Here is a 26,590-nt window from a genome sequence, read left to right on the forward strand (position 1 = left end):
TATATTCCTAGAAAAGATCAAAAGATCTAGTCATATGATCCGAAACACCAGAATCAATAATCTAAGGCAAAGCTTTATGAGATAGGAAAGCACTTATAGAAGAGGCTAAGTTACCTGCATGGGCAAATGAAGAGAAAGATGCACCGGTAGGTGTTGTCGAAGTTCGACGGTCTAGCAAGTGACCCAAAGCATCTTCAAACTCAGAAGAAGACATACCAGCCACAACATCAGTAGACGGGACAGCTGGATTAGAGTCAAGTGTATTAATTGCACTAGAATGATGGGCACGTGGATTAGACCCATGTCCTCTAGATTGTCCAGATCGACCCCCTCGACTACCAGAGCAGTCACCACGATCCCTAGATGGAATACTATGAAGCTTCCAACATGTCTCACGAGTGTGTCTAGGCTGGCAACAATAATTATAGAACACAGTATCATTCTCAGAAGGACTACGGGTACCACGCGACAGATGATCTCTATCTTTAGAAGGAGCAAAGACTAAGGCTGAGCGCTCTGTGGAGGCAGGAGGAAGTATAGTTGAGCGGCGACTCTCCTCATTCTGAACATAAGCGAACACTTCCTGAAGGAAAGAGAGAATATCTATACCAAGAACACAACTTCGAACAGGATCAAACTCCACATTGGGACCGTCCAAAAATTTGAAGACCCTGTCCTACCTAATAAACTTGTGGTACCCTACAGAATCAGTTAGGCAAACTGGTTTGTAATTCTGAAGATGATCTAGACATTTCCAGCCATTACTGAGGAATGTATAGTACTGGAGGACAGTCATCTCACTCTATACTGAGCACTCAATTGAGCGACAGAACTCAAAGGTCTGTGAAAAATTCCCCTTCCAAGAATAAGTAGTAGCCACAACATCCCAAATGTCTTGAGCTATATCCATAGATAAGACCAGGTACAATTGAATGGATGAGTCACCCCATAATTAGCGAATTGATAATCTCCCATTGATCATAACCAGGATCAGTGGTGTCAGGTGCTTTGATTCTCCCATCAACATATCCCATCTTCCCTCCACTCTTCAAGAAAAGGGTCAGACACTGTGACCAAGCAAGATAGTTCCGACCATTAAATAGAGAGGTGGTGATTTTTAAGCTGGGATTGAGGTTTTCAAATGTAGTAGTCATATTGGGATGCTCCCTTTTTTTTTGTGGCTGGGAACTAGTGGTGGACTTGCTGGTAATTCAACCATCTTAGAATGCTACTATCTAAATAACAATCTGCAACAATCACTACTACTGGAAGAGGGAATGGAATGAATTGGGACAAGCAATATCAATCACCAACCATTATGGGAGCATAGCAATTAGATTAATAGGGCCCTATATTGACCCAAAAAATAAATAAATTAGTGGAGGAAGTAAAACTTCAATCAAAACAGCAGTCCTGGGTCTCAATAAAAACAAAAAAAAAACTGTAGCAATACAGAGAAGGAAAAAAAACGAGTTCAATCAGACCATGGGCTGAAAGAATGAGCCTCGTTGAAGCCGAAAGCCCCTTTGGTGAAATCGCAGGGCACTGCTGCAACCTCTGATGTCAAACCCAAGGCAAACCAGAGTCTAGGAGGTTGTGTCGAAGTCTAGAGAGACCCCAGAGGGCTGCAATGAAGGCTGGAGAAGACCCAAGGAGGCTTTGTTCACCCAACAGAGCATGTAGGACTGCCGACGGTCCTAGTTCTGGGTTGGATGCCCTTCAGCTTGAGTTGAAAAGGCTCAGAAAGGTGTCAACTTAAGCTGAAAGGGTCAAAGCGTTGGTCGGCTGAGCATGGGTGAATTCGGCAGACCTTCCGATTGTGATGGATGGTGGTTGGTTGGTGTCGGCTGGAGTGTGGGTGATAGGTTTTACAGTTTTGGCTTTGATACCATGTTTATTTTAGAAGAAATCAAACTTAGGGAATGATGAGACCATCACTCCTTATCTATTATTAAACATGAAACACACAATAGAAGCCTCAAGGCACAAAAGAAAACTTCAACTAATGACAGCTAAGCAGAATAATAAATAATAACAAAAATATTATTCTAACAGATGTCATCAACAAACAGCATGTGGAACACAGACCACCTCTCGCCAACAACTCTCCCCACCTCAAACCACGAGAGCATGCTTCCACGAAGTTGATCAACCATGTGAGAGCCTCGATCACATTGATGAAATGAAAGGTGGTCATCTTGCCTCAAGCCTCTCAAGCTGAGAAAGAAACCATTCACCATAATAGAGAATCTGGTTATGGATATACAGAACTGAATCCAGGATCTCAACTTCTCGCCAAAACTCATCCTCTCCAGCAAATATTCCATTTAATACGCTTGTAAACCTTTTGTGTGTAAAACTTATAGATAACCCTGGATCTACACTACGTAGACGACAGTCAACTGCCACCAAAACTGCATCTAGAATCTCCTTGCCACCCCACAAAGGCATTTTGTGGATTTGAAACAACTTTCTCGACCACTCATCTCAATCAATTTGCTAGGATTTTTGCAATCAATTACTAGAGACAACCCACTAGACTGATAAGCTAGCTCAATCTCACCTCTCTCTTTTTTTCATACCTGGGATGATAATATTAGTTAGAGTATGGTTGGTGAGCGAAAGTATGAATGATTTTGGAGTCCAACAAAAGCTTAAATGGAAGATGGAAAATTGAAAATGGAAACAATTAGGCTAAGTGTGAAGAGACTGTTCTAATTAGTGATTAAATATTACTTACATCAGATATGCATGTATATAATAAAGTTTTAAAAGAAAAATAATTTCAGGTTGAGTGTGGGCTTTATATCAGCTCAGGTGTCATCTTAATAATAACATTATTCACAATGCGGAATATCATCATTTGTGTAATTTATTTTTTCCATGCTACAAATTTCAGTCAGAACTCAGAAAGAATTTGTGCTGATTTTGTTTTTTCAGGTTCCAGCAAGACCTAATTACAGCTTGGTTTTATACTATGCTTCTGACAGACCTGTAAATAAGGATTCTTTACTGGATAAATTTGTTAATGGATCTGATATGTTTCGTGATTCTAGATTTAAACTAATTCCAAGAATTGTTGAGGTAAAAATTGTTTTTCTTGAATAAAAACTGTGAGTAATATATCCAGCTTTCTTTATCATGCTTTCTGTGGTGTTGTAATAAATGTTTTCGGCAGGGATATTGGATGGTTAAGCGTGCAGTTGGAACAAAAGCTTGCTTATTAGGGAAAGCAGTTACGTGCAAATACCATAGACAAGACAATTTTCTGGAGGTAGGTGAAAAACTTCAATTCCAGCGTGCTTGAAATTTTGCTGCCTTCATATTAGATATGGTGATGATTAAGATACAGATATTATCTTGATGTCTAATATTGGAAGCGAAATGATATAGAAACAGAATTTTTGTACAAAATTTTCATGCAGAATGAGGTGGCTACTTGTCGTTCCTTTATTTTCAATCAAAACACCTATCATTGCCCTCATAATTTCACAAATTCCATTGGTACATCATTCTGGATGTGTTTTTGTATAAATATTTTCTGTTTGTAAATCATTTTCCATATTGGAATCACATCCAGTTAAATGTGAACTTAATGACAAGGCATCTTTTATTTAGTAGTGTACTTTGAAGGAGAGAACTGGTTGCTTGGTATTGGAGAATTTTCACCTCTTTTATGTCCCTTTCTCTTCCTCTCATTTTGATATTATTGATATGGAAACTGCATATTTTCTTTTTGGTTGGTGTCAGATCTTTTTTTTTTTTTGCCAAGGTAGTTGGTGTCAAATCAAGAGATTCAAAAGTATCACATCAAGTTTTTGCTTACATATTTTGCTATATTTGATGTCATTCTTAATATATGCCCATCTTCAGAGGTTCACTACCCGAATAATTTGACTACTTGGAATATTCGTGATGTGTGATTTTAAACCAAACCAAACCAAACTAAGTCTTGTATCACAATCAAGTGGGGTTGGCTATATAAATTATTTTTTGCCATTCAGCTCTGTCAGGAGATATATGTTTAGTTAAATTAAATAAATTCTTATTTTTTAATTACCACATCCCATGTCAGTTTAGGTCTTCTCCTTCCCCTAATATTTCCATTTATGGTAATCATATCACTCTTACCTACCATTGCATCTGTAGGTTTTCATTGTAGATGATCAAACCAACTTAGTATGTTCTCTTTCAACTCATCTTTTTGCTTTTTGGCAAATTATATTTTCTACTGTTTGAATTAGGGTTTCTGAGCCCTGTTTTCTATTTAAATGATTTTATTCCATTACTTGGTGTATTTTTACATTTACTAAATTCACTTTTATTTTGTTATTAGTTTTTGGGTTTGAAAGAGAGTTTTAAGATATTTTATCTCTTAATTTGGTCAATTAACATTGATATCACTATTTCATTTCTTCCTCTTCTGGTCTAGTTTACATTCTACACCAAATTTTGTTTAAAAGTGCTGGAAATTTGGTAAATATGGAAAGTAAAGGCCGTATAGAATCAGGAAAAATAGGAAAGTAGAAGCTGTCAAATATTAGCTTTAATTAGTTTCCTTTTCTGTTGTAATTGCTCTCTTTATAAGAGAGAATCATGTTCTCATTCTTTAAGTGATTAAAAATATATTCCTTCATCTTATTTTCTGAGTAAAAGCTACTACCATTTTAATTCTCATTAGTTATTTATCTGTTTGTTACTCATGCTCTTTCAGCTTAATAAGATATTGCAAAAAACCTTCACTTTGCAGATTGATGTGGAAATTGGCTCATCATCCGTTGCAAGGAGTGTCATTAGTCTTGTACTTGGATATGTGCCCAGCATTGTTGTTGATCTTGCAATTTTAATAGAGGTTTGTGTTTGGCATTTCAATAGATGGGCCTTATTATCCTTAAGATGTGGACTTATGCTCTTCTTCTAGCATACAATTCAGTCTTTAATTTGGTCTTTGAGTTTTGGGAAATTCTATTTGCACACCACAAAAAATCTCAGTACACAACACACCATTTATGCCGTTCGGATATAAATTTCCCGAACAAAAGTCAAATGTTTGGACATAAACTTCCGAACAAAAAATAATTGTATATATCTGAACAATTATTTTTTGTTCGGAAGTTTATGTCCGAATATTTGACTTTTGTTCAAAGGTTTATATCCGAACAACACAAATGGTATGTACTGAGATTTTCTTTGGTGTGCCAACAGAATTACCCTCGAGAGTTTTTTTAGCTTAGCTTAGCTTGACAACTATGTGGTGCATGTTGTATACAAATACCTTCTGCCTCTTTGATGTTTTTTAGTTCCACCATGACATTGGACATTATGATTTTGGTGCCTTAATAAATGATATAGACAATCTCCTGGAAAAAGAAAAAACGAAGGAAAAGGTAAAGAAAAGTGCATAATGCAAAGAAAACACTCATTTCTTTGTTGTGAAAGATTAAAAATGAATGGTTTTATATTCGTGGTGTTAACACATGCAACTAGTGTGTGCTTCCTGATATTTATACATCATTTCCATAAATATATTTATTTTTCTACCTATTTTTAAAAAAATTCTTATGATGCACGATACAATACGAAATGCAATTAAAAAAATATAGAAAAATGATACACAATTCGTATACCTATTTGACAACTATCTTCTTGACTTATCGAACACTCAAATGGAATTAAATTTAGAATCTTATTACTAACGGAATTCTGGTAATGGCATTCTCATTTGTTGTCTTTAATTCCTGCCGTCCAAAGACAGCCTAAAGGCATGGCTTCTTAGTCTTAAAATGCATAATAGAACTTATCAGTCTTCAGTTTGGAATAGTATGTCTTATTCATTCCTCCCAATTGTTAAGTTGCAAAAAATATTTACAAAAATTTATAGTTTTTTTTTTTGGGTTTGTGTGTGTGTAGAAATGATGTTTGTGATTTTCCATCTATGTGCTTGATTTCTATTGCTTTCAAATTCTTGTCTGAGAAAGCTTCCACATCATAAATAGCTAGATATTGACAGCAGCTGCATTTTTAGGCCAAAGAAGAGGAAGAACTCCCAGAGTACATTCTAGGAACTGTTCGTCTCAATCGTGTGAAGCTCGAATCAGCTGCACCTTTTACGGTTTGAGATTTTGATATGTCAACATGCTTTAATCATCATATTTTCCAAAAGTAATGGCGTTGTTGTAACTGCTGCATTCTGAGGATTTCTAGGTTCTGGTGTCGATTATTGTTTATATACATTGGATCTGACCTCCAAATGTTCAATCAATATTCAGAAACAGTCACTTGACCTCTTCTTCAAATATTTTTGTATTTGTTGGCCCCTTGTTCTTTTATTTAGCAAACAAAGGTTGCCTGACTTGGGCATAAACTTACTCAAGCTAGATTATTTGACACGGGTTATAAAACTCACATAAATAGTTTTTCTTTTTTATTTTTTATAATTTGAATGTAATTAGTGATATCAAGCAAGTCAATTGGGTGTCAAGGATTCAAGTCTTGCCACATGAGAAACTCCTCCTTCCCCCGGGCTATGGCCTCTGATGTACAAAAAAAAATTGTAAAATAAAAAAAAAAAAAATCGAATGTTTCTTCAAACTCTTGAATGTGGTTTAGTTGACATGAAGGCTGATTTTAGCTTTTGGATTACAAGGCCGCTTGTTAAAAAGCAAGACCTAATGTCGATCCTGTCAATGAAGTAGGTACACATTTAACCTACAAAGTGGTTCCCTTATTTGCACATCACAATGCTACACAATGAATGATTTTTTTAATTACGATTGTATCCCTCAAGGAAATTACCATCAAGGACAAAAGGTACACACCTTCCTCCCACCCCGCACTGCTGGCCACCACCCACACTGGCCCCTCCCATAACCGACCACTACTAACCCCCACCATCACAAACTTCCCACCACCTCTGCCGCAAACCCCCATACACCACCATTGCCAGTTGTTCGGACTAAGTGGTTGGAGCGCAAAGATCAACCATTAAACATTGTTCGAAAATTGACCACTGAAAGGTGGTGTTTGCAATCTGATTTCACCATTGTGTGGCGGTGGGAGAGGGTTAATGGCAGCAGGGAAAGGGTTGGTGATTGGCAGGAGTCGTGGCAGTAAGGTGATAGTGGTTGATGGTGGTGGTAGTGGCCACAATTTGGGGGTAGCTAAACCGTGAGTTTTCATTCAGAGTTTCTAAGACTAAAGATAGGGTAGCTAAATCATGAGTTTTCATTCAGAAGTTGATCACCAAACCATATAGTTTTGTTTCGTAATTAATATCTAAACAAAAATGTGTGAACTGAGAAAAGATGGTGCCTGAAAATAGAACCGCCTTGTGTGTATAAATGAATGGTGGGAACGGATAGGAAGGGTGGTGCGCAAATAAAAGCTCGGGAGCTTCTATTTCTATACACCGCATTATCTCAGTTTATATACTTATTTCTGAATCTTTGGTTCAGAAATTGATTTTCGAACAAAACTCATTGGTTAACTTCCAAACTAATGAATTTTATTGAGAAATTAACTACCGAACTAAAGATACAATTGAACCAAATAATTTTGTTTAGATGTTGATTTCCGAACTAAATAGTTTTATTGGAAAGTCGAATGATTTTTAAACCAAAAAGATGAGTGTTGTGTGTGGAAATAGAAATTCTCACGCTTGTGTGTACTGTGGACTTGCAATGTCAAAATTACCCTTCATTATATAGTGGTGTACAAAGGTTATCTATCAGTTGTCATTTACCCACCCATGGATTAAAAGTAGAGAGTGCTGCTTCCTACATAATTTTGTGAGTTTATTATTTTTCTAGTGATAATTGTTTCACTTTCATATGATTAGTTTAAAGTTCTATCAAACCTAACCCAACTCCTCCTTTTTGACTCTTAATGGGAATCCGATTCAATTTCTTTTATTTTCTTTCTTTTCCTAAAAAGATGTGTTTTCAGCCACAGAGCCACACGGTCGGTCCATGTCTTTTCCAATTCTGTTTTGGAAACTTTATGTATATCAATATATATTGGTTTGCTTTTTCTTTTTTGGTCATGCTGATCTAAGTGACGCCAATAATAATAGTTCCGATCTACAGAAAATCAAGCATTTTAATATTGTTTGCATGCATGAAACCTTTATAAATTTTGTGCATAAAGTCTGGTGATTTGTATTTTTGTCTCCTGTGGACCATATTTGGGTTAGATAAAAAATAATTCTGAAACTGTCATTTTCACTACCATGGTGTATGGCCTTCAGTGCAGAAATTTTCGTGTAAAACACAGAGTGAGTAGGGTTAGGCTATTTCTTTGATTGCATTGCTGATTATTAGGCTGATGGATCAATTTGTATGAACAATATAAACTTGATAGAATTTGATGGGTCATGGGGTCGATCATGAGTATTGTTTTGATGATACAAACTGTAGGACTTTTTGTGTATATCATTTATGAAAAAAATTATATCGATTTGATAAACATAACTTTTTCATTTCATTGTGTTTGTCTCCAAAAAATGAATAGTCTATTTTCAAAAACAGGCTTATTGTCTATTTTTTCGAAGATGAACAGGATAAAATGAAAAATTACGAATTATCTAATCGACCATAATTTTTTTTTATGAATGATATATCTTGAACGGGTCTCTCAAGTTCTCTCTAGTTTAGACAAGCCCAACCCTTTTATGAAAGACAATGCTTGTTTCTAGTTCTTGTAGAGCCCATTTTCAAAATTCAACCTTATTGTATACTTTTTAAAAAAATAAATATGATAAAATTATGTGTTTACCATTATCGGATCAATTTGAAGGAAAAAAAATCATACGATCTACACGGATGAGTCTAAAATGGATTGGATCATCAAAGTGGAGCTCGGGTGGGCTCACAAGCCTAGACTAGATGGTTCAATCTTCTTTGTAGCAATAGAGATTTAAAAAAAAAAAAAAAAAAAAAGAAAAAAGAAAAAAGAAAATTGTATCCTTTGGTATGACGAAAAACGAAAATTGACAGAAAATGTTTTTTGTGGTCAACAAAAAAGGTTCATTGAGGTGAAAAATATTTTACTTTTGTAAAATGTAAAATATTTTTTGAATTAAAATCTTACACAAAGATAGGAAAATGCTAAAAAACAAATTAGAATCTAAAGTTGCTTTTGAATTATATATATATATATATATAAATAGAGAGAGAGAGAGAGAGAGAGATTTGAAATGAATGATTTTGGTCTTAACAATTTAAGGAGCATAGCTTTTAATTCAATGTAATATTTTATATTTAGATATCAAAAATGGATTAGAGTTTTATATTAATGGTTGTCGAATAACTTTGTTTAAATAATTATTTGAAATCGTATCATAAAATATATTACTTGTATAATAATATTAACAAAATACATGTCGTATTCAATCATCTATTTTAGAGTTATTAGTTTCGTGATTGTGGATTAACTAGAGACTTATTTTAATGATCTACTTGTTCAAATTGTAAGTCTCATTAAACAAGTAACTACGAAAAAAATTAAATTAATTGAATATCAATAGCTACCTAGTTAGTTCACATTTATTTCTAAAAAATATAAAGGACAAGTACGATTTCAAACATATATTTTTCATATAAACTAACCATGTTACTATTAATAATATCCAATCAACTTAATTTTTGAACGAAAATTTTGTTTAACAAGCCTTACAAAGTTGGCCCACAACTATAAAAACTTGATCCTCTAATTTAAAATTTGTGGACGAAGAGACAAGTTTGATTCTTTATAAAATTCAAGCACAAATTATTTCATTTGAAATTCACATTTAAAGAGAGTCTAAAAAATATTTTATATATATATATATATATATATCTATATATTTCAATTCAAAGAATTTTCATTTACTTTTCATTCATTTTAATTTTAATTTTTTTAATTTAAATACTTGCAGGGTACTCGCGGAGGGATACAGCCCCTCGTGACAGTACTGAATAACAAAATTGAATGCTTCATAAATGAATCAGACATATGCATATATCATACATGTATAAAATGTCACTAATCGGTGTGTTTGGTTTAAATTTTTTAGATTATATTTTTTAAAAATGGAGTTTTTTAGTTTCGTATTTTTTTGTTTTTAGTGAATATTTTTAAAATTTTAAACATTTTTTTTACTTTTTTAGATACACCTTACTTAGAAGTATCTAAAAAGTAAAAAATTTGTAAAATAATATTTTTAAAAAATTAATAAATACATAAAAATATAAAAAAATGTACTGAATTCTCATATTTTTTTGTATTTTTTGTATTTAGTGAATTTTTAAAAGGTTTTTTTTACAAATTTTTTACTTTTGAGGTATATTTATGTTAGGTATGTCTAAAAATTTAAAAAAATTGCTTAAAATATTTTAAAAAATCAGTAAAAACAAAAAAATATAGAAAAAAAAAGTAAAATTTTTTAAAAAATATTATTGAAAATCTGTAACCAAGCAAAGTGAGTAATCAAAACACGAGGACAAGTATGGCATGTCCTATTATACATCATCATCATCTTCTTCATATCTGATATATATCACTCAGAAGGACAGTGATCCCTTCAGACTTCTGTGAGCTTCCTCCCCACACCCCCTTAAAAAATAAAATAAAATAAAAACTAGGATTACTGGGCATTGAGAAGACTCATGTACTAGTATTTTTAATTGAAAGATGAATTATAAGTACAACCATTGATATTTATTTAAAATATAAATTGTTTTTTATAATTATAAAAATTGTATAATTTTTAATCGCATAACAAATAATTATTTTTATTAATAAATTATTATGTTAATTGATATTAATTAACAATTTATGTAATTTTATTGTTGTACAAGTGAGTAATTGTGAATTTTATTTTTTTTGCTAATTCTGGTAAATAAATTTTTTTGACAATAGTGTATTTATAATTTTCAAAATTATAGAGAATAACCATATTTTAAGTAAATTTCAAAAGGTGTATTTGTAATATATCCTTAATTTAATGATGGATTTAGGAAATTATTGCGATAAAAAAAAAAAGATAAAATAGAAATGTCAATTATATATAAACTAACTTCCTTTTTAACATTTTTCTTCTCTCTCTTCACAGTTCTTTTCACACATTTATCAGCCTTGTGGTAGCAAATTCGAATTATGGGAATCAACTTCCCCATAAAAATGTTGGGATATTGCCATATTGGGCTTTTTCAAGAAAAAAGAAACTATAAAAAAAAATATATTTAAAAAATCTCACCCAGCTTGTAGTTAATGGATTTTTTTTTTTTTGAATTTATATAAGGGTAAATTACACATTGCCCCCTTTATGTTTGATCACTTTCTCTAACTCTTCATATTTTTAGTTTTTCCTAATTTACTCTTAAAATTTACTTATGTTCAAAATTAGATAGAAAATTTCATAATAAGTGTCATATAACATAAAAAAAATATATCATTATATTGAATTTAAGTTTGTATCAGAAGTGAGTCATATATAATAAAATATTTTTATACCACGTGACTGTTAGGCCAAGTTTGGCATGTCTTGAAAAAGACAAAAAGTCACTATTCTATTTAAGTCACATCATCTCTCTAACACATCACTTCAAACCCAACCCAAACCCAACCCATATTTCATAAAAAGTCAAAAAGTACACTTATTTAGATCATCCCAAACAACCCCTTAATGTATCATTTTCTATCTAATCTTTAACAGAAATTAGCTTTAGAAGTAAATTAGAACAAAAAAACTTGAAATATTAAGGGCCAAAGTAGGGGGGAAAAAAAACTTTGGGCTTAAGGTAAGAAAATAATCAAAGATAAAGAGGGCAAAGTGTAATTTACCCTTTATTTAGGGTTCGTTTGGAAAGTGAGTTGGCTTTTTGACTTTTTGACTATTTTAACTTAGGGCTAAAAAGCCTTGTTTGGGAAGGGCTTTTGGCTTTTTTGAATTTTTTGTGAGAGAAATAATGTAATAATTATGGGTTGAATATGATGTTTTGTCTTATTTGGCTAAAAAGCCTATTTTGTTTCTTGTGGCTATTTTAGCCCAAAAAAACCCAACTTTTTTCTTTCCAAACGGAGCGTTAAATTATTTCTATCTAATAAACTATAAATAAAATTATACTAAATAATCTGACATAGACTCTCAAAATAAAATAAAATAAACTACAAATAATTCAAATAAGTTATGCAATGACCCATATTGCCTGTTTATTGTCTCTCTTAGGCCTTGCAGCAAACTCTTGCAAACTGTGTACGACGTTTTAGTTCAACAGAACAATGTTTAATGTATTTTTTTTTTAGATAAGTAAGTCATATTATAACTAAAAAAGATAGATATACAATGAAGTTCAATACACATCCTTTGTAGGGAGAACAAATATAAACATAGAAATAAACTACTCCCTCAAAAGAAACAAACTAAGCCTATGGATGACAAAAATACCAAACACAGCAAAGGATTCAAAATTTCCCTCTTACACTCTTCAAGTAATGAAGTTTCGCTTTGAGTTTTCTTCTGTTATCCTCCTTTGTAGTCTCCTCATTAATGGGATCACTTGGAGATGGACCCCCTCTACTTTGTGGGCTCTTTGTTTGACACAACAACTCTTGATTTAATTTTCCATTTCCAACTCTCCCATATCACATGATTCAAGGACATCAAAAGCATTAGATATTGATGGGGTGAAACACTGCGTCTCTGCCTTTTTGTTTATCACTGTCGTTGAACCTTGCCCACCATCTCTCCCTTTTTTCTTCACCACTTCCCATTTGGTTGGAACTTGTATGTTAGTCTCCTTGACTCTCCACTCTTGTTTGGAAGATGGAGGGTTCAAGGTCTTTGGCTTCCGAGGACACAAATTAGTGGTATGACCAAAAGTCTTACAACCATCACACCTTTGAGGCTTCCATGGAACCTCAACTTGAATCTCATATGGGTCACCATAACCAAGATTTATTTTAAAAGACTTAGGAATCTCTTTATTTGCTGGCACTTCAATACATATTCTCGCAAACGTAAGTCTGCTTCTCTTGAACGTAGGCTCATCCAAATAAAGAGGAGTTCCCATGATGCTAGCAATGTAACCCAAACCTTCTTTAGTCCAAAGCTCCAAAGGAACATTATACAACTTCACCCACAACGGCACACTCGAAAATTCACACTTTGTTAGTTTTAGTCCAGGTTGCCATTTTTAACAACAATCAATCTAGCCCCAACGTAATGGGGGCCATCTTCCAAAATTTTGTCTATAGCCTCTTCACTTTTTACTTTAAAAATAAAAAACCCATTATCAATGGAGACAACATCCTCAAGCAAATTTTCCCAAAGTTTCTCTGCCCAAGTTTTCACATAATGGAAAGAGAATCTTTTATCAATGAAGTATCCAACCAAGGCATTTTCCCAATGAGAAAAGCCTTTTTTTGAGATCTCTATAGGGACATTGTACATGCCATTTACTAGGTTCTCAATCTTATGGACACCTATTTTATACTTCATTTTTGATACCTTGTTAATCTCTTCTTTAAGTAAAGAGCTCCAAGCTTATAGAGGCTTACCTAATATAGCAGTTGTATCACTATCAAGACATTCATCCTTGCCATATTGTGTGTCTTCCATATGTAGTTCAGCTAAATCTTCATTACTACAAGCTCGCACATTTTCAATACTCTTCCGTTGCTTGGTATCAATTACTTCTCTCCTTTGGTCAGCATTGGGTGAGCCAAGTTTCTTTGACATTATCATTTCATTTGCCGCTAGTGGGGAAACAATGGCCAATTTTGGCCACCGCTCAAGATCAGTTAGCACTCTAGTTGGTGTGTTCCATGCATTAGGTATTTGGTGCCGCTTTGATGATTGCTCAGTTGAGGCTTGCATTTTCACATTCATTTGCAACCGTGGTGTACAAAGATTTCCACACAAACATAGACCGACACAATCACACTCGATTGAGCTATCCTCCGATTCCACATCCCTTAATCCCCTTTTGTTTTCATTCGAGAGCCTTTGCCATGGTCCCACAAAATCTCCAGATATGAGAGATTTGGGGGCTACTCGGATACGTGTAGACCTGCGGGGGAGTACATCAGGCATCTCATCGATAGATATTTGAGCATCCCCCTGATTATCAAACTCCTTCAAGGAGACCTTGGTTGATTTGCACTTAGCAGATTTACATTTTGATTTACTCTTGACTAATTTGCTCTTAGCTAGTTTGCCCTCTTCATTGATAGCTTGCTGCCCTCTTTGTCTCTCTCTTTGTCCCTCTGTCTCTCTCTCTCTCTCTCTCTCTCTCTCTCTCTTTCTCCTTAATCATCTTGTGACTTCTCAGTGACAGAAGTTCACTTAGGCATTTTGTCGAACAGGTTGAGGGCAAGACAGCAAAGAATCGATTTTTCAAAGCTTTAGTGTATCAGTTCATGCCAAATGGGAGCTTAGAGAAGATGTGTACAGCTACCTCTCTATATGGAAGCTTCAACCTAAACAATCTGGGTGGGGCGCAACAGCCAACGATCATGAACAAAAGCTTCTCAGTCTTGAGCAATGGCAAGAGAGAGATAGAGCCTAGTCTTCCTTTAACGAGCAAGAGTGGGTGCGTGAAGCAAGATCAGCATCGTCGGAGAAGATCGATCATGAAGCCTTTGACGTCGCTCAGCGGAATGAGTATTACCTAATGTTTAATGTATGAGTGAGTGGTGTGTATTTCAGCTCAAATTAGGAGAAATTACAGAAGCAAATATAGTTATTAGTTACAAAATTAAAAGTTTATATTGCCTAGAAATTAAGAGCAAGGCTAGTGATGGATTAATGGTTTAACTTTTTTAAGTTATGGTGGTTTAGATAGGATCCATATTGTTCAATCTTTAGATCAATCAAAGAGCCAAACCAATTTTTGGGTTTTACCAAATTTAATGATTTTCAAATAATAAAAAATATTCTTCAATCTTGGCTTCTTCTACAATTTTTTTTTTTTTTTTCCGCATCTTGATAATAATGAAATTGTGATTCTAAAGTTGATGGGTCATTTTACTTTCTTTCTTTTCTTCCCTTTCTTAAAAGATACAGGTCAAGTCACTTTGCTTTGAAATGAAAAATAGCAACGGTAGCAACAGTTTAGTTGGCACCTTAAAAAATTGGAGAAATTACCATTCCTGTGTAGTTTAAAAAAATTATTAGATATTAATGAAATTTTTTATAATTTAGAATATATGTGACTTATTTATAAATATTTTTTCTAAAAATCAATGCCATGTTTTTTGTCTTAAAAAATTCATTTTCATATTATACTCAAAAGGAACTATGCCCCTCTTGGTGGGACTTTCTACCAATTCATTTCTATAATCTAAATAGTTTATTTCGTAAAATTTGTTGAGTAGATAACTCATTCAAAAAATTATATTGATTGAATATCAGTAATTCCTTGATCAAATTACATTTATCTTAAAAAAAAATGAGAACAGCTCCCCTCAAGACTATTCTCTCCACACCTCTCAAGACTTCACTTCGTGAGCAAGACTAATGATAGTCTTGAATATTGTCAATAAAAAGTAGAAAACATAAAAAAATATTTATAATTTTAATATATTTTTGCTCTTCAAGACTAATGATAGTCTTGAATATTGTCAATAAAAAGTATAAAACATAAAAAAAAAAATATTTATAATTTTAATATATTTTTTATACATCTCAAAATACTTTGACATAGTCTTATTCATTTTTTATATAATTTTCAACACTAACAACCGTCCTTATGTTTGTTTTTAACATTTTAGAAAAATTAAGACACTAGAAATTTGAACTCAAAAAAATTAATAAATTATTCAAATTCAATTCTTAAATAATAATATATCTAAAATAAATCTCAACTACACATGACATTGTTTTGAACATCTGATAAACCAAAAAGGACACAAAGAAAGAAGGTCACAATCACTATTTGTCATAGATAGCCAAAATCACTAACCAAAGGCTTGAAGGACACGAAAAGCTATATATACCTCCCATGATAAAAGCAAACTATGAAAAAAGTAAATTACTTTTATAACAATTCTGTCCTTACATACCCTAGCCCTGTGTTACTGATTTTTTTTTTTTCTTATATATATTTGAAATACACTTTATATGTCTAGTATATTTTTAAGGGCGTAGAGAAAGGAAGTCACGTGTAAACCATCGGAGAAGTGGTATAGATAGAAATTAATGAAATTATTCTATTATATCCTGTCTCTGGATAGATTTGAATCCCAATTTCTCATACGTAAAGGTTGAAAAAGTGCGAATAAATTAAAAACATTCGATTGTTATTGACTTTCGATGGCATTAGATCCTAAAAATTTTAAGTTTGATTTTGTCTTTGGAGAGACTTGAATCCCAACCTCTCATACATGAGGGTTGAGGAAATACTAGTAAGTTAGAAACTTTCAATTGTTACAGACTTCAATGGCATTAGATTCTAACAATTCTGAGTTTGATTTTGTTCAATTACTTTAAAGGTGGATGAAGATACCTCTCTTCTTTGATTGATTTTTTTATTGAGTTTTAGTGATTTGAAATGACCAATAGAAAAGGATAATTATCTACACCTGCCTTTGTGGTGAACAAAATTACATTTCTAACAGTTATTTAGTAGTATTGGAGCATCATCATAGTGTTTTTGTATGGGATGCTCTTGACCAATAAAATCTCACCAATAGTATTTTATTAATTTGAGAACACTATATTAACATGTTAAGTTAGTGCTCTAAAACTACATGATAGGAAATTTAGAAACTCAAATTTCCACACGCATAGTGATCACAATTTCTAAAATTTTCCAAACTTTTGCAAGAAATGTTTTCTTTTATTTTTCAAAATAAGTTTTTACCCACTCCCTTGCCCACCACATCCAACCACCAACCACCTATCGATAACCACCACACCACTACCTTTGGTCGCAAAAACACCACCTTCGGCCACTTTTCGTGATTTCCCGTTACTCTTCAATTGCCATCCCATGACTTCTGGCTACCTTTAGCAACTCATCCCAATTTGTGTGAATTTTCTTGCCCCACTATCAAAACCTCCCCATTCACCATCTCAAATTTTTTTTTCCAAGGACAAGTAGTTGAATAGAGTTAAGTGGCATAATTTATTTATTTTCAAAATATATATAATAAAATGTTAAATATTTTAATATACTTGCATTCGGTATAGGATGGGCAGTGAAATACCCCAATTCTTCATTTGGTTAATGAAAACTCGTGTAATTTGGGACAAGAAAAAATTATCATTTTAATTGAAATAAAAATAACTCAAATTCAATGAATTGTTGTTATGAATGGAATTTTAAGGACTGTGGGACATGATGGTTGAAATCATCACAAATCCATGTTTACAAAAATAAAGGTGCTTTTGTTTGGTCTTTTTGGAGTGGGATTAGGGTTTAGAGCCAGTCAAAGTAGTCGTTGGATCATGGATTATTGTGAAGAAGAATATATTAATGATGTTTGTCACAGTTGTTAGCAATAATTGGAATCTTGATATGACAAGTCTTTAATTACAATGGTATGAAATTCATTTACAGGAGAGAACTTATTGGAGAACACAGAGGGAAAAAAGTTTAGTATTATTAACAACTTTAATCTATTGTATTATATTTAGAGGGTATGTTTGCCACATTTCAGTTGTTTGAATGCAAAAACTTTTGAATTTATTTCCTTTAAGCTCTTAAAATATTTGACAAGTAAAATTACAATGTTTGGTAAATAAATATTTTTCATTAAAAATATCAAAAACACTTCCTTATTTTTAAAAAAAACAAAACATTTTTTGTCCTTCGATTTTATTGGAGATTGGCTGAAGAAAATAATCCACTAAAAATAAATCAAAAAAGATTTTGCATTCAATATTAAAATTCTAGTTTCAAACGTTCTACAACTCATAATCATATTATGAAAAATGAGGCGTGAAAAAATGGTAACAATTTTGTCTAAGCACACATCAAAATAATTACCTCATTTTTTTAAAAATCACATCATTTTTTCTCATTCGGTTTTATTTAGGGTTCAACTTGTCTCATGTTAAGATCAAGACTGGACTTGTCTAGTCCGGTCCATGGACTCATTTTTTGGCTCTGTTTCGATAATTTGAATAGTTCAAGGGAAAATTACCCATAGGTCCCATGTGGAACATGTGGACACCATTTAATCCCATAACTTTTTAAGTACACCCAAAAGTCCTTTCCCCTCTCTTTCTCTGCTTTTTGCTTCCCTCTTTACGCCTCCTCCTCTAACCCTAATCTCAGTCCTAAAGTCAAACAAGAAGGCGATGAAGAACAAGAACAAGAAGACGATGAAGAACAAGAACAAGAAGACGCTCATCCTCAGATCTGTGCTTAGATTGAACAGATTTGTGTATATATCTTTGTCAATTTCTCTCTCTTTCTCTCTCTATTTACAGATTTTTTTGGGGATAGTTGTTGATCTATGGTTGTTGTTCTTGATGATAAAATAGATCTATAATATCATTGAAACAGATCTGTAATGACTTAGATTTGTACAGATATCACACAAATTTGTAATGAGAAAATTTTCGAATTCTGAACAAATAATTTTCGAGTTTTAGTTACAGGCGGTGAAAACTGTAAAATTTTGCAGTTTCAAATTTTTTTTTTGGTGCTAGAATGAATCATGGTTTAAAACTGTAAAATTTTACAGTTTTATAACATTTTTTAGAACTGTAAAATTTTACAGTTTCATAACATGTTTTAAACATTCCGACGAGTCTCCGACAATGTTGAACATTCCGACGAGTCTCCGGCGACCGTTTGACGGAAGTCCGACGGTAGTAAGATGTGAACAGTGTCCGTAAATTAAAAAAAAAAGAAAAGAATTTTTTGGTAACAATTAAAAATGTATTGGACTAATTGGTGCAAGTATTTTGTTTTGGGATTAGCTGGGTTTTGAACTTAGTACATGGGACTTATCAGTAAGTTTCCCATAGTTCAATGTGTAGAATTCGTCGAGTACTATATTCTTGTAAAAAATCACATTGATCGGATATCAATAACTATTTGATCGGATCAAATTTGTATTAAAAAAATGAATAGTGAAAAAATTAACGGTTGGCAAAATTTTAATCCGATCAAATAGCTATCAATATCCGATCAACGTAATTTTTTTAAAAATATAGTACTCAACAAATTTTACACATTGAACGGTTTGAATTATTGAAACGAGACCCAAAAATGGGCCTATAGGCTTGACTGGACAAGTCAAGTCTTGATCTCAACAAGAAACAGTCTAGATCCCAATATGAAACAAAGTTGGATCCTTTATTTATCACCAATGAAGGACTAAATTTTTCCCTAATCTAAATCTAATAAATGGGGATTGATGAAAGCATGGATACCAAAAACTAGCAGTTGGGCACCACATAAAAATATATGTCTGATAAAAAGCTCCACTGAATTCTACCCTTTGGGAAAGTAGAAAAAAGATGGCTCCACACCCCAATCTATAGCAAAAAAGCTTTATCCCAAAATTAATGGCAAACACCATTCAACTAAACACACCCTCCAATGGACCCCTCCCGTGTTCCTAAAAGCAACCCCAATAATCTCTGATCTACTAACCCTTACCTCATTCCCATTCTTCATTTTGCAAATCTTTCTCTATTCCCCATGCACTAATCTCTAAAAATATATATATATATATATATTCAATTAGTTTTAAATTGTTGGTCAGACACGACAAAATAAGAACTTGCAAAAATAGATAAAATTTTAAATTATTTTGATAAATTAAAAATATTTAATAAAATTTTTTAATTGATAAAAAATAAAATAAAATTTCAATATTTTTAAGTTGTTATTTTTTGTACAGAACAAATATAATTTGAGACGGAAAGAGTATTATAAACTGACATAACAATCTTCCACTCGTTATCTGGGGTGTCAGTATTTGTCCCTCTTTTTCGTTTCATGAGTTTCAATGGAGATTTTCAAACCCTCATACTTCAACCTTGTTCTTGTTGCTTCAATGCTCGTTTCCATAGTGTCTTCCATTGATCCCTTCTCAGAAGCACTTTTGAGCTTCAAATCAGAGCTCATAGACCATTCCAACACTTTGAGTGACTGGTTTGACCCTTCTGATCCAAACCCATCTCAAAAAATCCAAGCTTGTTCATGGTCTGGTGTCAAATGTGACAACAACTCAACAATGGTCACTGGTTTAGACCTCTCTTTGATGAATCTTGGTGGTTCACTATCAGGAAACCAATTCAATCTCTTCACAGACCTTGTTGATCTCAACCTCAGTTACAATTCATTCTCAGAAAAACTTCCAATTGGGATTTTCAATCTCACCAATCTAAGAACCTTAGACATCAGCAGAAACAACTTCTCAGGCCAATTCCCAAATGGGGTCTCCAACCTCCATTTCTTGGTGGTTCTTGATGCCTTTAGCAACAGCTTTTCCGGAGACTTACCGGCCGCGGTCTCAAAAATTGAGTCCCTCAAAGCGCTAAACCTAGCTGGGAGTTATTTCAGTGGCCCAATCCCATCCCAATATGGGTTTTTCAAAAAGCTCGAGTTCGTTCATTTAGCAGGCAATTTGCTAAGCGGTGACATACCACCCGAGCTTGGTCAGCTCGGAACAGTGACCCACATGGAGATTGGCTACAACACATACCAAGGAACCATACCTTGGCAATTGGGTAACATGAGTGAGCTTCAATACCTTGACATTGCTGATTCAAACCTTTCTGGTTCAATCCCAACCCAACTCACCAACCTCACTAAACTTCACTCGCTGTTTTTGTTCAAAAACCAACTCACTGGTTTGGTTCCATGGGAGTTTAGCAATGTCAAAACCCTAACAAACCTTGATCTCTCTGATAACCAACTTAGTGGGCCCATCCCTGAGAGCTTTGCTGAGCTGAAGAACCTTAAATTGTTGAGTCTGATGTACAACAACATGAATGGCACTGTACCACAAGGTATTGCAGAGCTTCCATCACTTGAGACTCTTTTGATTTGGAACAATTTCTTTGATGGGTCACTCCCAAAAAGCTTGGGAACAAACTCAAAGCTCAGATGGATTGATGTTTCAACCAACAATTTCAATGGAAACATTCCAGATGGTGTGTGTTCAGGAGGGGTTTTGCTCAAGTTGATCCTCTTTTCAAATAATTTTTCGGGCGGGCTATCTCCGTCACTCACCAACTGTTCGTCGCTTGTTCGCTTACGAATCGAAAACAATTCATTCTCAGGTGATATCCCTTTGAAATTCAGTGATTTGCCCGATATTGAGTATGTCGATTTGTCAAGAAACCGATTCACAGGTGGGATTCCTGGTGATATATACCAAGCTGCCAAGCTTCAATATTTCAATGTGTCAAATAATCCTGAGCTTGGAGGTGTAATCCCGGAAAAAACATTGTCTCTGCCGCTTCTTCAGAACTTTTCAGCCTCTTTTTGTAACATTACCGGTAATCTTCCAACTTTCCAATCATGCAATTCTCTGTCTGTGATTGAATTGAGCAGGAACAAGATATCAGGTAATGTCCCGGGAAGCATATCAGATTGCCAGGTTCTTGAGAGGATCGATTTTGCTAACAACAACTTGACAGGTCACTTGTTAGAGGAGATTGGTAGTCTTCCTAATCTGGGTATTGTAGATTTTTCGTTCAATCACTTCAACGGTTCAATACCGGCAAAGCTTGCTGATTCTTGGAGCCTAAGGGTTTTGAACGTGTCGTTCAATAATCTCTCCGGTTCCATTCCACCCAAAAAGAAGTTCAGATTGATGGGTAATAGTGCTTTTGTGGGAAATCCGGGGTTGTGTGGAGTACCCTTGCAATCTTGTCCCGGGACAGCAAAATTTCCCAATGGACTCCAATTGGGAATCAGCAAGACACAAAAATTTGCTTGGGTTCTCATACTATGTGCTGTGGTGGTTCTGTGCATAACACTTTCAGTTTTTGGCATATTCTACTTTCGAAATGGAAGCAAAAGGCGGTGGAAAATGGTTTCGTTCACTGGATTCCCTGAATTCACAGCAAATGATGTTTTGAAAAGTTTCAATTCTATGGAAACCGACGAGACGACACCTCCATTGTCAAGTTCAGTTTGCAAAGCGGTTTTGCCAACAGGGATTACTGTTTCAGTGAAGAAGATTGAGGTGGATCAAAAGAAGATGACCGCTATGATAGAATTTATAACTCGTTTGGGTGATACGAGGCACAAGAATTTGGTCAGATTGTTGGGTTTTTGCTACAACAAGAGTTTAGCTTATCTTTTGTATGATTACTTGCCTAATGGAAATCTGGCTGAGAAGATCAAAATGAAGAGAGATTGGGCAGCCAAGTATAGAATTGTGATTGGCATGGCAAGGGGGCTTTGTTTCCTTCATCATGATTGTTGTCCTGCAATTCCACATGGGGATTTGAAGGCAAGTAACATAGTGTTTGATGAAAATATGGAGCCTCAGTTAGTGGAATTCGGGTTTAAATTTCTGAAACAATGGAACAACAATCCATTTCCAGTAGCAAATTCCAAGATTGAAACAGGTACATACTTGACTAACTTTCATTGATATGAATTACTCCTTACAACTGCAAATAGCCAGTCTTGTTAGTATTTTTATTCTTAAAAATCATGAAAGGGTTCTTAATTGTTTTTCCATGAAGGTTGGTTATAGGCATCCATGATTTCCTTTTGTTTAGTTGTTGTTTTCGTTTTCTATTTTCAATTTTCAGAAAAATGCATATTTGTTTGGCGTATTGTTTTTGAAAACTATTTTAGAAAAAAATTCTGAAAAACTACTCACTTTTTAGGAAATAATCAAATATTATTATGAATCACTCCTTACATCTGCAAATAGCAAGTCATCTGCTTGGCTGTATTTTTGTTTCTTATTTTCATTTTTCAGAAAAAACAATTTGGCGAACTGTTTTAGGAGAAAAAATTCTGAAATAACACACTTTTTAAGAAATACGACAATTTTGTTTTCAAGTTTTTGAAAATTATTTTTGCAAAAAAAAAAAAAACAGTATGAAACAATGGGTGGTTTTGAATCATTGTCTTTGTTTTTGAAAAAACAGAACCTGTTGTAGGAAAAAAAATTGAAAACTACCCCATTTTCAAGAAACACCAAAAAGTTGTTTTTGAAAACTACCCATTGTTTTTGCTTCCAAAAAATGAAAGAAAACACAACCAAACAAAGCGAATGCGACCATATACAATTGCAAAGTTGTACCAAGTTTTTGAACAGTTCTAGAATATGTTCTATGGCTTCTATCCTCAACATAGTAGATTTTCCACTAGTACATACTAACAATTTGAAGTTTCCTGGAAAATTCCTCCATAGCTCTATCTGTCTAGTTAAGAGAATGTTTGGTGTACTTCGTAAGCTTTTTCATAGAACAGAACATGAGATTGTGTGTGTTTTGTTCATGTAAAAGTGGTTTTTACAGCTAATATTCCTTATCATTCAATCATTACGAATAGGAAAGTACTTGTACTAATTTTCAAATAAAGCATAAGCTTGACTGCTCGAGTCTAAATTACTTTTCCAACTGTTCATTGTCTGAAAAATACAGTAATTTTATAATTATGATAGGGTTTGGTTCCACGTGCCCTTTTTTGTAATTCTTTGTGGTCAATTCATTTATTTGTTATCCTCCCAAAATAATTATAAAATGGTTAGAAATTTTATAAAATTACCAAAATGTCCTTCCCATTCTCTCTTCTCTCTTCCCCTTTCTCTCTCCCCTGCAAACACTAGCCCACTGAAAGAGGCAAGGTTGGTGTCAGGTGGGGACGGGAGAGGGCGAAGATGAGTTGCAGAGGGCAGAGGAGGATAGGGAAGGGGCTGCCTGCACCAGGGACGGTAGTGGAGGGGTTGACCAGCAGTGAGTGAGGTTTTGTAGAGGAGATAGAATGAAAGGGCATTTTGGTAATTTCGCAAATTTCACTCCATTTTGTAGTTATGTTCTGGTAAATCATTTATTTGTAATTTTATGTTTCTAATCATTTTCCTGGAAAATGGAAATCTGGTTCTACAATTTTTTTTCCAGGTGAATTCAACACTGCCATAAAGGAGGAACTCTACACGGACATCTACAACTTTGGGGAGGTCATTCTTGAACTTTTAACCAATGGTAGGCTGATAAGTGGAGGAAGCATACATGGCAAACCAATGGAGACACTTCTAAGTGAGATTTACCATGAAAATGACGTTGGTTCCTCCAATTCATCTAGAGATGAGATAAAGATGGTTCTTGAAGTTGCTTTGCTCTGCACCAAAAGTAGGCCTTCTGAGAGGCCATCCATGGAAGATGCATTGAAGCTTCTCTCCGGGTCGAAGCCGCACACAAAATAACAGAACTCGTTAACTAGAAAAATGATGACTCAGTGCATGAGACTCCTGGTTAACGAACCATCAACAGATATTACGAGTAGTTTAGCTGATAATAAAGAAAGTTTGATTTTTCTTCTTTTTTTTTTTCCGAGTGGAGGAAGAATGTTGTGCATAATGTAGGTACGTAAGGTGAGGGAGAAGGGCTGTTGGGGCTCGAACCACGGACCAGATGAGCAGGAGTTGAAGGGCCCAACCACTGGGATGTTATCTGCTTTGCTCATTGAATTGCATTTGGTTGATAGCATGTTTCTGTCACTTTTATTAGAACTCCATGTTGTAAAATAGAGGCCTCTATAGTTTTGTGGATTCTTATCTTGTGTAATTAGTGAATTGATTACTGTATTTGGTTAATCTCTCCCTCTGAATATATATAAAAAAATGGTTATAATTTCATGTTCTTACAGTGGGAATGAGAGAACACACCCACCCACGACTGGACTGAGGGTTGCTGCTGTGCCTTATGGCACAGCAGCCTTGCTGTGAGGTCTGGTGAAGGCATTTTTTGACTGTATTTTGATGATCTGTGAACCGTTCATATTGTAAGGTTTGTCGAGTATATCATTCATATAAAAAATCAAATTAATCGGACATCTGTAATCCCATGATCACGTCCTAATTGTTTTTAAAAAATTATTAAAATCTTGTTAACCGTTTATTTTTTGAAAAACAAATGTGCTCTTTTTAGGAGGCTACAAATTTCTAATTTACTTGATTTTTTGCATTAATGATCTATTTGATTTTTTACATGAATCTATTAGACGAACCTTATAATATAAACGGTTCGAATCATCGAAAAAGATTCAGGACACGCCACCAATGGGCCTCACAGCAGCTTGTTGTGCCTTAAGGCACAGCAGGAACCCCATTTCCCGCACGACTCTACCCTCATAACACACAAAAGCAGAGGGAGGGGAGAGAGAGCGTATGCCCTTCTCAACTGATCGGATTCAGTTTAAGCTCCATCTCATTTTTGTGTCAAAAAGGTGCATCTATTTTTTTTTTTTTTTTTTTTTTTTTTGGACTCCATAGAATTCCCTCAAGTAAACCAACCCATTAGAAACTTTTAGTAGAGAAGCATAGTGCTAATGATCAACCAAAGACTGCTATTGTCACAATCCAAACATGTCCCTAAAAGTTTAGGCCATGATTAGCCTATATTTAGGCCTCAAAACAATAATTTCACAAAATTCAATAACGGGGCTTAAAGTGAAAGCAAATAAATAACAGAATGTCCATTGAGCAGTGCTTATATGCCAAGATTTTTTTTTTTTTTACATCCAGTCACAAATAAAGAAAGTTCATGTACATAGATCATATATATATATATATAAATCTAAGTCATGTAGGTATACACAAAGAGCTAGAAGCCCAAAATTACATATTTACCAAGTGTTCAATAAAAACCACCAAAGACTTGACAAAAATGTAGCATAGAGACTCCTCAAAAAGGCAAAAAGGCTTCAACTTTGGAGGCTTAACAAAACAGGTCCAACAAAAGACTCCTGGAACTGACCTAGCTGATCACCTACATAAATATATATAAATACGCTGATCACCTTCATAAATATATATAAATACGGAGTGAGCAAGACTCAGTGAGTAAAAATAATGTAAGGAGGTTCATGTGAATGAGCATATGTCTTGAAGAATAAAGATATAAATCATATACATGTCTTATTCATAATCACATTCCAAAACGATCTCAGGCCCACATAAGATGGAATGACCTTGGCCCTAACATAATACGGAACGGCCTTAGACCCAACATAATACACAACGGCCTCAGGCCCAACATATCAACAGCTGTTTTAAACATTGTAAGGTAGATGGAACATCGGCATATCTCCATCACCCTTGGCCTTAGGGCTTTTAATCATAAATAATCCACATCAGACATAATGGCCTCGGGCCCATTATACATAACAAAAATAGAACGATCTCGAGTCCATTTTATATGTCATTGCTCAATCATTCCAATCAAAACACAATTTCTATAACGTATGCCATTCACGATCAAAAATACATAAATCGTAATAAAAAATACATAAACATGACATATCATTACACTACTATTATTCACAGTGATTTGGTTGAGCAACGGTCCCTTCCGACAAGTGACCTACACATGGCATTCATTTTTTTTTAGTTTCTTGACTTAATTATTCTTCTGTTTCATTCACTTTCTATTCATTTTTAAACATATTCAGAGGGT

The 26,590-nt window shown here is 34.1% G+C and overlaps 2 protein-coding genes across 2 annotated transcripts in view; both read left to right on the plus strand.

Moving 5' to 3' along the window:
- Positions 1-6,424, plus strand: part of LOC114309928 (ENHANCED DISEASE RESISTANCE protein (DUF1336)) — a 153,820-nt gene extending 147,396 nt beyond the window's left edge. The window contains exons 19-22 of the mRNA XM_028255800.2: positions 2,941-3,084; positions 3,179-3,274; positions 4,751-4,852; positions 6,026-6,424. Coding sequence (XP_028111601.1) covers positions 2,941-3,084; positions 3,179-3,274; positions 4,751-4,852; positions 6,026-6,118 — 435 coding nt within the window. The 3' untranslated portion in view covers positions 6,119-6,424. The remainder of the gene's footprint in view (positions 1-2,940; positions 3,085-3,178; positions 3,275-4,750; positions 4,853-6,025) is intronic.
- A 13,102-nt stretch (positions 6,425-19,526) lies between these two features.
- On the plus strand, positions 19,527-24,766 carry MOL1 (Leucine-rich repeat transmembrane protein kinase family protein). Its single transcript, XM_028255804.2, has 2 exons — positions 19,527-22,525; positions 24,035-24,766. Exons 1-2 carry the CDS (start codon positions 19,948-19,950, stop codon positions 24,337-24,339), a joined length of 2,883 nt encoding a protein of 960 aa, XP_028111605.2. The 5' UTR covers positions 19,527-19,947; the 3' UTR covers positions 24,340-24,766.
- Positions 24,767-26,590: the final 1,824 nt, after the last annotated feature.

The sequence above is a fragment of the Camellia sinensis genome, chromosome 5 (assembly GCF_055761805.1).
Source record: "Camellia sinensis isolate YWXY chromosome 5, ASM5576180v1, whole genome shotgun sequence".
Taxonomy (NCBI): domain Eukaryota; kingdom Viridiplantae; phylum Streptophyta; class Magnoliopsida; order Ericales; family Theaceae; genus Camellia; species Camellia sinensis.

Excerpts from the sequence above, each read along its gene's own strand:
- MOL1 (XM_028255804.2), top strand. The coding sequence starts at position 19,948 with ATGGAGATTTTCAAACCCTCATACTTCAACCTTGTTCTTGTTGCTTCA. Across the intron at positions 22,526-24,034 it reads AAATTCCAAGATTGAAACAG|GTGAATTCAACACTGCCATA; the intron begins GTACATACTTGA and ends TTTTTTTTCCAG.